Source organism: Condylura cristata, unplaced genomic scaffold (genome assembly GCF_000260355.1).
Source record: "Condylura cristata isolate star-nosed mole 26May11 unplaced genomic scaffold, ConCri1.0 scaffold00010, whole genome shotgun sequence".
NCBI classification, from domain to species: Eukaryota; Metazoa; Chordata; class Mammalia; order Eulipotyphla; family Talpidae; genus Condylura; species Condylura cristata.
Genome location: NW_004567111.1, coordinates 23,896,670 through 23,909,460, shown reverse-complemented (window position 1 = coordinate 23,909,460; position 12,791 = coordinate 23,896,670). Strand labels below are relative to the sequence as shown.

General features: G+C 30.2%; 1 protein-coding gene across 1 annotated transcript in view; it reads right to left on the bottom strand.

Moving 5' to 3' along the window:
* The window catches only part of KLHL1 (kelch-like family member 1), a 215,918-nt gene that overhangs the window by 102,662 nt on the left and 100,465 nt on the right, over positions 1-12,791 (bottom strand). The window contains exon 4 of the mRNA XM_004680304.1: positions 10,579-10,775. Within this exon, the coding sequence (XP_004680361.1) occupies positions 10,579-10,775 (197 nt within the window). The remainder of the gene's footprint in view (positions 1-10,578; positions 10,776-12,791) is intronic.

The window sequence follows — 12,791 nt, the reverse complement described above, 5'->3', positions numbered from 1 at the left end:
AAAAAAAATCAAATGTGAAAGGTGTACTCTAAAAACTGAGTAACTATTGAAAAAAATTAAAGACCTAAGTAAATGGAAAGAGGTATCTCATGTTATAGATCAGAATATTCAAAACTAAGATTTCAGTATTTTAGAAATTGACTCTAGATTCAATGGAATGCCTATCAAAATTTCAGCTCACTTATACTCACAAATTGACAGGCAACCTCAATTTCATATGAAAATTTTTAGGAATTTAGGAAGAGATGAAATAGGAATAGGTAAAATCTTGAAAAATGAAGAAATTACTCTTTCAAAAATTCAGCTTCCCCCAAATTTCACAACTTACCACATAGTAAATAGTATTATTAATAACAAGTATAAACAGCTCAACTGACTATAAGTGGACAAATGGATAAAAATGTGGAATATCCATAAAATATCATGTTATTTGGTAATAAAAATAAACAATACTAACATGCTACACATATAAAAACCTTAAAAACATCTTAAACTAAAGAAGTCAATCTTCAATGACCACTATTGTGTATGACTCAGTTTTTATGATACCCATAATTGGAAATGAAATCTATATAATGAGAAAGTAGATTTTGTTTCCTGATACTTGAAGAGCTTATTGAAATGATGGGGTATAACAATTAAGTATATGGGGAGTATTTATGAAGTGACTGGAATGTTCTGATTATGGCGATGGATGCAAAAACTCTGTAAATATATATCATTTTATTGTATACTTTATGTTGATAAATTGCATGGAGGGTGAGTTATATCTCAGTATGCTTTTTTCCATAAGCATAACACATTTCAAAGCAGGAAAATGGTTATTCATGCCTCTAATAAGTTATTAGATGATGTTATTTGTGGTGACATTAAATTTGTATAACCTAGTGATAAAAAGGCATTTATCCACATTATCAAGAAATGTACTTTTGTTTCATAGAATTACACATTTAACAAGATATTTGGAAAAATCATAAGGCTGTAAGGGACAACCAGGGGCCAATTTGGTCTCAATTAAACGTCATCATTTCACAGTTAATGAAAGTGATCTCAAGTGACTTGCTCAAAGACACAGTTTTATTAAAGAGAGCTAAAAATCAAGTGATAATTTTCAATGCATTTTGTTATGTTTTTTCAAAAAAGTGTTGAAATTTCAAGTTCCTTTAGTAACCAGAAGATAACAGATTTTTTTTGAACAAATACAGCCAAAAAAATGAGACCACTGGCAAAGCCATCATAAAGCAATTACTCTCAGAACAATTCATGATTTACAAGTAAAATAGTATCAATTTATTATGATGGACTTCAAGTGAGTCCATCAAACTGTACAATTTTGATTCTAAATGCTGCAGTAAAAAATAGTTTTCTCTACCAAGTGATATTTCAGTCTAGTAACAACAAAACCATCATAAATCACTAAATGCCTTTTACTTGTTGAAGCAGATGATTCTTATATACACTATGTCATTTGTCAGTTAAACACCATGCTTTCTTTAGGATTTTTTAAGAGGGGATGGAACTTCTGTTTTTTTTTTTTTTTTGTTTTGTTTTTTTTTTTGGTAAAGATTTGTCTTCATATAGAACTGGGGTACAGGCCAGAGGTGAGGCAGAGAGGATTCACCAGAGACAGAGTAGGGAGCAGTACAGGACGGCCAGGGATCAAACTCACACTGAAAGGGCTGCAGCTAGCTTGCAGTGTTGTGCTTTAATCCGCTGCACTACCAGGGAGGGCACTGTGCTTTCAATATTTAATGAAAACTCACTCATGATCTTTCTGAATAACTCTGAAAGTGTAAATTGCGACATATTCCTTCAAGAAAGGAGGAAAGAATAGCATTGCACCCTCAAGCGATAGCTGTCAGCAGATATGACCAAAAAATCTGAACTAATAATTGTGACATACTAATTTATATCTATATTTTATTTAAGCTATTTGATGCTGTATGAAATTTACAAAAGAATAAAATATCAAGCATAACAGATAGATGATGGTATATTACAAGTATATGTGCATATGATCTGGAAGAGATAATTTTTTTATAAAAATCTTAGCTGTTACATTTACTAATTAAAAGCATGTCTTTAGGATAATATGTGCAAGAAATGCTGATACAGATGTTTCCTTATCTTTTTAGTATTTGTATATATTTCTTAAACACCAGCGATAGAGAATAAACCCTCAATTTAGCTATATCAGTTTTCTTCTAGACAGTTTCCAACATATTCATTTGAAAAGCATCTTCTTCTACATTTTGTTATTGCTATTTCATCATAATTTAGCTGTTCTCATAAGCTGAAAGTAAAAATAGAAAGACAACTAAATTAATCAATACTCACCTTTTACTCATTTTGAGTTAAACTAGAGCGGAAATAAATTTCACCTCTACCCATATAGTTTCATGTTCCTTTAACTTTAGATCCAATTAAAGTGCAAATTGGCTTATACACTTACTTAGCATAGTATAATATCTGGCTTGAACCTTTATTCAGTTTTAAGTCTACTTAAAATTAGTACTGAAGCAACAGTCTTTTTCTAAAAAAAAATATTGAGTTCACATTGGTTTTCAACATGATATTATTCAAGAGAATGTGTACATACATCCAAAGAAATAGTGCATTTTGCTTTAGAAGTGTTTACTTCATGATCTTTAAGATAGCCTTTTTTTACTAGCTGTAAATAAAATAACTGCAAGGCAACTAGAGTGTAATTTTTATGTTGTTCAAATAAACATTGTCTCTCATATATAAAAGCAGTAATCATATGTACTTCAGCTGAAATACTCATTCTGACCAATATCCGAATCTCAGTGCCCAAACCTTTGTCAATTCTGTCCACTATTTTAAGAAAAAAATTCATTATAATGTTATTTTATATGATTTGTAATCATTCATATAAATAAGATACATGCTGCCAATATTAATTCTTCCACTAGTATGTACTTGTGTGTTAGTGCACCAGATTTGATACTTATTCTTTAATAGCATGGTGGCCTTCAAACAAAATGAAATTTAAGTAAGAATAACTTTTATTTGAAATATTCAAAATATTAAATATAGATCCTGGATATGATCTATATCCATTTAAGTATTTACTTAAAAATATAAACTCACTGTAGAAGGAATTTGCTACCTGTTAAAACATTTATGAAAAAATGGTAGTGATTTTAATTAATGCTAAATATAAAGAATATATCATGTATGCATTTATTTTAATAAAGAGTATAGGAGAATTTGATACTTTATAAATATTTTAACTATTTTGTGATAGATATGATATACTTAACTTACTAATTTTCATATTTAAGTTGTTGACATGTATATCAGTAGTATACATAACACCAATAGCATATTTGAAATTCTGTCAAAGTCTTCCAAACATCATTTATCATGTTTTTAAAGTAAGAACTAATTTATCATATGTATCACTAATTTATCACATAGAAATCAATTTTATCAGGTATTTAATAACTAAGACTATAGCAGTGGACAAACCAGATACAATTTTGTACCTCATGGAGTATGTAATCTAGCTCAGTGTATATGGTCAGAGTAACTCGGGTATGGGAGTATGCTTTACAATAAATCACCAAAAGCATTCTTGTAAGAAAATTATCTGTCCTACCTCTGTGTATCCTATTTGCAAAAAGCAGACTGGATTTCCCCTCTAGCACAGATTGATTTATCATGTTTCTTGTGAACCATAATAGATTCCTCTACTTTATATTCTTTAAAAATTACTATTAAAGATTTCTAAATGAAAGTCTAGTACTTAATAGAGAAATGGCATTAAAGAAAAACTTGAGAGTAACATAAAAATAAATTAGTGCCATAATACATGATTCATTACCCTATCAGAAAATATAAATATTTTACATTATTTCATGATGTGAAAATTATTATAATAAAGTGAGCCTTTCATATACATAAAAGTCAAATATTTTTCTCCAGCTACACCTAAGTAAATTATTGATTTAATTTATTGAAAACTGCTTTGCAAATGGAAAAAAAAAACACGAGCTAAAATGTTTCTGGTTTTCCTTTTTATATCACATAAGAAATCCTTTTTGGACATTTCTTTTAATGTAGGGATAGTACTTATAGAAACCAATTCTATAAGTGAGTTAAATAATTCAATAATTAGTGACTACCAGCTGAACTTACTATGATAATCTTTTAGATATGTGGTTATAGGATTTATTGTAATTTTAGTTCCCTTCTCAAAACTTTATTTATTTCTACAGTGTTAGGTCAAATAAACAGAAACTTTAAAAAACATTAAAAACATATATTTTAAAGTAGAAGATGTGTATATATGTATGTTTTACAGAATTGTATTTTTTTGTATTTTATTTTTGGAATATAGAAATAACTTGGCAAAATAATTTAAATTAAAGATAAAATAAACTAATGACAGAACTTAATTAGATAAATATTATCCTTATTGTTATAAACCTTTACAACAATAAAGCAAGAGAACGGATTGCTTAAAAACAGAATATCCTCTAGTTTGGATACGAAAATCTAAAAGGGAACATTTGAGGAACATTCATACTTGACAAAATAGATTGTGCTTAAAATGGAGCTTTAAAATCTTATAAAAATTTGTGGCTATATGTGATAAAGTTTAGTTTACTTAAGTTATCATATATGAATGTGAAATTGTGGTTATCTTAAGGAATTCTAAAAAAAATTCCAAAGTTCTAGATAGTCAAACTACAATGACATGAATAAATAATTATTTGTTTTAATACTATTTATTTTGCATCAATCTATTAATCTGTTTCTATCAATATATTCATTATTACCTTTATATCACACTTGTACTAGACTTACGTACAATAACATTCAAATTTTAAACTTCTTTCCTCAAATAAAATTCTAGTCTTAATCACTAGATAAGAATGTTAGCAAATACTGTACATTAACAGCACAAGCAGAAATTGCCTGTGTTATCAAATTTAGTGGCAGAGCCAGTAAACAAATACAAAAACAAAAGAAAACAAGAGGTACTTCCTTTTTCCTGGACTTTCCAATGCTTGTGGTGATCATTAAACATCAGTTGTAGTTGTCTTTTAAGACATGTATTGTTCTCACCCTGATAATTCTAATTCTTACTAATTTACCAAAAAAAAAGCAAGTAAAATTTTCTTAAATTTCAAGTGAAGATATTTATATATTATTAACCTTGTTATTCAGATCATGTATGTATATGAGATACCAAGAAGGAATAACAGAAAAGTACTAAAACATTCAAAAAATTTGTATCACATAATGATCTGAAGAAAAATATAAGTGAAGAGAACTGTATTTTGATGACTGAGACAGGCAAAAAGAATTAAAATTTTATTTTACTCTCATTATCCCAAAGCAAACACTAATTTATGCTTTATTAGGAGGGTTATTGGTAAAGATGAAAAATCATGTTTTACCTAGAAATGATGAGAAATTTCAGCACCATGGATAAAGCATGTAAAGTCTGTTCTTTTTCCTTGCATTGTTCTCAGGACCCTCAAGGACAAGTGAATGATACACAGGCTTATTTAAGAGCACAAGTTACACTCTGGAAGGCTTTAACACCAGTTCTGAGATTTCTGCTTTCTAGGTTACATGGTGTGTGTTAGCCTCTAGGTCTTACTGCCACTTTTTCTACCTCCCAGGGCCAACATCGTAAGGTTACAGGTCAGGTCATACTGTTTGTTGGGCAGAAATTGAGAGTATAGTGAACAAAATTCTCTTGGAGTTTTCTGGTATTATCTGTTTCATGTTTATCACATCATTTTGGTGGTCATAATCCATGTTCTGTAGTGTTTTGGATATTAGAAGTCTGACTCATAAATAAAGGCAAACTACTCATGTTTGCACTGCCAGTACCACTGGTAAGGATAAGCAGTGCATCAGGCACAATGCCAGAAGCTATTTATCCAGATTCTCTTTTTCTTGTCACTTTCCCAATAAATAAGGACCCCTGGTGAAATATTAATCTCTATTCTTGATCTCTCTTTTATTCTCCTGTTTATGGTAATCTGGAGACCGATTTAAAATTAAGCCTTGTTTTTTACTTGCTCAAAAAATTTCAATAATGTACTATTATATTCAGTATAAAAACTAACTCATTAACAAATCCATAACCCTGCAAAAATTGAGTAAGTTTCAGTCTTCATCATTTACTTCTCTTTCCTCCCCTCCCTAATGTGTCATCACACTTGAATGTCCTTAAACAGAGCAAAGCTCCATCCAAAACATCAGATCATCACCATATCCATTTCTCTCTGTCATAAACCTTTTTTTTTTTTTGCCAATTCTTTAGCTGACTAATTCCACCTACACATTTACAACTCACTGTAAGCGCCCCTTTATTTAAAGGAGGCTTTCCCTGTTTTGTTCATTCATTAACCTTTACAGAAGTTATTGTATCTATAACTATGCATGTATATATACATACAACTGCCACTTATAGCCATAATTAATTTGCATTCAACATTCTTAACTTCACTCTAAACCCAACATATGACTATTTGGTCACCATCCTATCTCCAGAGATACCCATTACAATTGTGTTTCATAGTAGTTGACCCATACTAATCACTTTACCATTCATGCAACAAGGAACTCTATGGGAAAGCATCTAGCTAGACACTTGGAGAAGTTTACAGAAGTATAACCATGCCCTTCATGGATGTAAGCCTCACAGACAAGAACAAATATATATTATAAAAGTGGTAACCAAAAAGCACTGTAAAGGTACTAAGACAGTGGAAGAGAACAGGGAATGTTGAAGTACTGCTGTTTATGTAGAATATTCTGAGAAGAGTTTTCTGTGGAGGTGAAATTTGAACAGAGATTTGAATGAAGCAAAGGAGAAAGGGACATGAAAATTTGGTAGGAGAAGGGATGAGAATAAGTGAGATTGAGAGGAGAGCATAATGGATTCGTAGGGGACTATGGGTTCTTCAGTAGTGGGAGTGTTAGAGTGACTATACCTGAGTATGGGAATCATATATATACTGTCTTAACACTGGCATGCATGTGGGATGATGGCACTTCAATATCAATAAGTAAAGTTATAAATAATGTAAAATTTAACTAAAAGAAATGTTGGAAAAGTGTTTCCAGGAAAGAGAAGAGTGAGCTATATCATGCTTGGAGTAGTCAAAAAACAGCAAAAAAAGATGAATGTGTCTAGGGCTGTGTGAACAATGGTAGTAACAGTAAAATGTGTGATTGGAAAGATATTTATAGACAGTATTGTTAAATGAATGAATTCATGATTTTTGAATGTTTAATGATGAGAAACATCGCATGCAAAGTATAAGTAGAGGGAACTCACAAACCATGTTTAAGAGAGGGAACTCTTTTGCAATGTATGGCATTTGTACCTGCTGTCTGGGGATATATGTTAATGATATTGTTGGATTAAAAGAACAATCCACCCTGTATTCTATCTAAGAAAAATTGTGGACAGGGAATTGGAGGTTTAAACTGTCATTAAAATATCTCTGGAAGTTAAAATTAGGTAATTTTCTACAAATGATCTCAACCTTCAGTCGAGTTGTTCCCTAAAGCACTCTGTACAGGCCATTCCTCAAGAATCTCCAAAATATTTCAATCAAGTGTCTCAGTCTATAGTATTTAAATAAATCATTTTGAAGCTTGCTTAAGAGTTATTTCAATTTCCCTCCTGTCCACATATCTGTCTGTAAATGTGCTTAGAGAATAATGATTTCCTCTTCTCTTCTATTTATATCTTGTGAAAATGCTTTTCATTGGTTAAGTCTAGCTCAGAGTCACCTGGGAAGCTTTTACTTATGGGAAATGCAATCCCAGGCATTTTCTCTCCGTGTGAAGATGAACTTGGAGAGAATTTTTAGTGGTGCTCTATGGAAATAGACAGCCCAGAGAAACAAAAGTTTGAAAAACTGAAGTAGACTCTGGACTGTCCATCCATCCTTGCACAAAACAGATAAAATCTAATGTTATTCTCTCATACAATATCCAGTTGAACAAAAGATTGTACTACTAAGATGAAAAACAAAACAGAAACACTTGAATGTTAACTTTTAGACATGACTTAATGAGTTAATTTTATCAACAACATGAAGGCAGTTATTTTCATGCCACAACGTTATTCAGTCAAAGGCCCCAATAGTTATATATATATATATATATATGACATAATTATAAGATCTTCACTATTCTAGTTATTCTTATATACTTTTCCTTGCCACTATCTAATGCCTTTAAAATGTGATGCCTATAATTCAGCACAAGTCTCATAATGAAATCTGACTAGTAAGGTACAGGGGAACTGTTTCTTTCAATTATTTTGTTGCTATCTGCATATTCATGCAGCCAAAGTTTAAATTACTGTTTTAGAATTCATTTCACAGTTCTGCTTAATATGGAGCTTGCAATCAAAATTTTCCAGTATTTTGCACATGAACCAATGCCAAATTGCTCACCTCCTTCCCATTAATATATTTTAAAATCATTCACATGGAATCAGTAGCCAAACCAAATAAATAAGTGGTATTTCCAAAGAAAAAGTAGCAAGTTATATAAATAGAAAGGGCAGCAAATGGAGATCTGGATGTCAGCGATGTTTATAGTAACAAAGATATCAAATAAATTATAAATAGAAAATAAATGAGAGTTATGAAATAAATAGGTAGCAAATAACTAATCATAATCAATAAAGAAGTTAATTCAGTCCCAGAGGTAATAGGAAAACTGGAATGATTTGCTATTATAGTAGTTTATATATATATACACACATATATATATGTATGTATATTTTTTTTCATTTAACAGTAACCCATGAGCATCTGGAGAATACAGGAGCTTCATGTGTCCAAAAGAATTTGAACTCACTTAAATTTCAAGAGATGTGACACACAAACAAGTCATCCATAGGCTCAAAAATAAATTAAGATAGAGTTGTTTACAATGTTGTTTCTTAGCATGAATTCTTCTCCTTTTCCATTTGAAATATATTTTACTGTGGAGTATGCATTTTAAAATGTCTAAAAAAAATCAGGTTATTATTGTGTGATAAATTGCAGGAAACCTAAGCAGCTGCAAGAAAAACATTTTTATTGCTAAATTAATAATTTCAAACTAGACCAGAAGGGACAATCATCCCTCTGTGGATATGGAGGCATATTGTTGTTTGGGTTAGCTAAACTAACAGCTCCTAATTGTAAAGAGATGTGCTTGATTAAATGACTGCAGTTGGGACTTGATATTTTAGTTGATGAAGTATTTGTTTCCACTCATTTATATGGTTCATAAAATTTCAATAATAGCACCATGATCTGTCATGGATTATTTTGAAAAAAAAAATCCTGCCAAATTAAAAAGCATGTATCTCCTTCCTTTCATTTCTTTATTTTCATTTAATATACTAATCTGCTTAATAGATTAAAAAACAAGTCAAAATTGTATTAACATGCTACCTAAGAAATACAATTTGAAAACTTTTACTCTCACTAATGATTTGATATGGTGCTAACTCTCAAAATATTTTTTAATAAGTAATGATGTTAAATCTTAATGAGATCAATCTTAAATAAATTCTTCCTTTTGAGGGAAAGTACAGTTCTCTTTATAATTGATTGTTTCAAGATGACAGTTAAAACATTAATAGTGCTAAAAGTAGCAATAGCAAAAATGGCTGACATTTTATAGATAGCTTAATATATGGCAGGTAGTAAGTGCTTTTTTGGGTGATTATTTATAAGTTATGAAACATAATGAACATGAAACAGTAACCTAATATCCCATTCTAGATCAGAGATGTTAAAAATATGCCTCATCATTTCACATGTTTAAAATGTACAATTCAATTTTTATAATCTTTATAAATTTGTTAAAATACACAGGCCTACATAAATATGTATGCATTTGTGTATATATATATACACACAATTATGCACATATTTAATTATTGTATATTTTATATTTGATTACATTATAAATAATCAAATATGGAAAATGGTCTTCAATTAGGAATCTTTATTGAATTACATTGATTCACTTAAAATTCATGATAAAAATTATACAGAAAGACAAATTTATCCCCCCCAAAAAAAGATCTGCCTTTTAATATATCTGTCTTTTAATATATATCTCTAAATATTTTCCCTTGGTGCAGACTTCCCAGGAAATACTCAAATACTCAAATGTTCTGTTGTGTCTTGTAAGAGCATTATCTCCTCATGACCTCATCTGAACCCTATCATTGCCTTAATGTCCCATTTCCATCACACAGGGTTAAAACTTCAATATTAAATTTTGATTGATACAACTCAGTCCATAGGTGAGAAGCTGCAGAGTAAATTGCAGAATGTAAATGTTAGTGCTGCAAAATGTAAATAAAGCCAATATCAGTAATGAAGTCCTTTATAGAGTATCTTTGTACTTTGAAATTATGAAATACTGTGGGGTACATTGTACCCCATTATATACAGTTACCAATACAAAACTCAGGTTAAACTAAAAAAATGTTCAATACAGTGATAACAGTTTATTTTAATCTCTGGTAATAGATATCTTAGTTATTGAAATATTAGGTTTTCTTACCATTGTGTAGCTATGAGCAACCTTCATTAATTCAATGCATCCTTGAGCATCAGCGAATGCTCGGATTCCTAAGCAATTAGATGGATGTAAAAGCTTCATGAGGAAATGGCAGCAAACTTCTACTACTTGAGGAAGCTGAAGAAGACATGCTGCAGCAAGGAGGTTTTCAATGGTGTCCTCCTTTAGTTCCAGACAACCTAAACAGTAAGGAGAGAGAATAATAATAATGGTTAAGTAGCATGTATAACTGCATTATTAAAAAAATAATTTCAGTCATCTAGAAAATATATTAATACAGATTGATGATGTGAAGATGTACATAATTCATTAATGGCAAACAGTGATTTTAAGCACTTTGACTCAGTTTTTTAACTCACATGATGCTCAAAATCATCTACTATATACAAATGCAGTTTTGGCTTAAGTATCAGCCAGTGTTTACTTGCACAGGAATTATGACCATTCATCTGATTGTGAATTAAGGAGAGAGAGAAAGAGAACTTCAAAGTATGTATCTATAAGATTAGGAAAGTAGAAGATTAGCTATTTCCAAAGATACATATGTGAATGAAATGCCTATGTGTGATCAATTAATATATTTACATATTCATGCAATTTTATATGCACATGTGCTAAATATCTAATTAACTCTACCAGCCTCTATAATTATTAATATGTTTCTTTACTTTTAAGCAGGTTTTGTAACTTAAAAAGTGAGCTGTTGAGTGTTTCCTCTTTTTTCCAAACTACTGTGGAATTTGAATAATGTCCATCTGTTTTTCAACATCATTAAAGTGATGAGAAAAAAAAAAATGATTCTTGGCCAGGGCAAGTGTGTGAAGTTATTAGCACCTTCATCCTATATCTGTGGGTATCCTCTTGGTATTCTAGTCTCCTCTCATACCATACAGATGTGCATGAAGTATCCAAGATGTATTTTGTAGATTTTATTTTTAAATTCAGAATGTAATCAAGATTCACACATTACATTTAGTTTCTAGGTCCCTTAGTTCTCCCATAGTTTAGAATACTCCTCCAGCTATTTGTCATATATGGTATTTATAGTAGTGAAGGGTTCAGACTACTTGTTTTGCAGAATTTCTCAATGTGGATTATTCCTTTATTTCCACGTGATGAGATCTGGCTAAAGCCTTTTTCTTTTGATGTCAGATAGGTGATACACCTTTCTCAGTGGTTTATAGGGAGAGCAACAATGATTCCTTGCTGGTGGTACTAAGTTCGGTACCTTGTTTAAGGCAGGGTCTGCCCGATTTCTTGTCCTGTTATTATTAATAAGTAATCTGTTGGGTGAGGGGTAACTCTGCTTTCAGACATGACATTTATTCATAACTGAACATGTTTAATAGATAAAGATTATTATGTTTTATTTATGAGTTTTCACAAAAGACTGAGACAGCAAAGGAATCTAAAGCGTTTTCCCAGGGTAGGAAGGGATTAGGTGAAAGGAAAAGAAGCAGGCAAAGGTACATAAAATGAAAGGAACACTGAAGGAAAACAAAATAATTTTTTCTTTAGACTATATATTAATTTTTCGATGAATTTAACTACACAAATTCTAGTTTTGTTATAAAAATAATAGCTATTTAAAATTCCAAGATTTTACTAAATGTGCAAGCATCTTTTTCAGATATTATCAGCTATAAAATATTGAATAACAAATTGACAGAGGAAGCATTTGCTGATAAGAATAAAATTCAATGAGGTGTCTGTAGTTTATCACTCAATAAAAAAATCAATTAAAATAGTCACCTTACATTGAACAATTCATAACAGTTTCAGTGAATTTAAGATTAGTTATATAAGATAAACATTTTTACATGTTTTAAGGTTTATGAATTATTATACTTTATATTATAAAGTGTTTTACAAATTACAGAATTATTAAGTTTGAATATTTAAGAGTTTGCTTTATTGAATATGCACTTGTGCTTATAAAATATAGATAAAATAACAAATATATTATAATTGATTTAGATATTATATATAATTGATTTAGAGTGTAGATATGATTTATACACACACACACACCAAGTGTGTTTACCAAAATAACTAAATAATTTAAAATCTTGTGAGGAGTTTTTCAGTGAGGAGATTTTTGAATAAGATCATAAAAATAAATTGTAGTTACATACTTCTTAGCATAGATCTTGTGAAAATCGTATAAAATGGATTAGTACATATGGTAAGGTTTT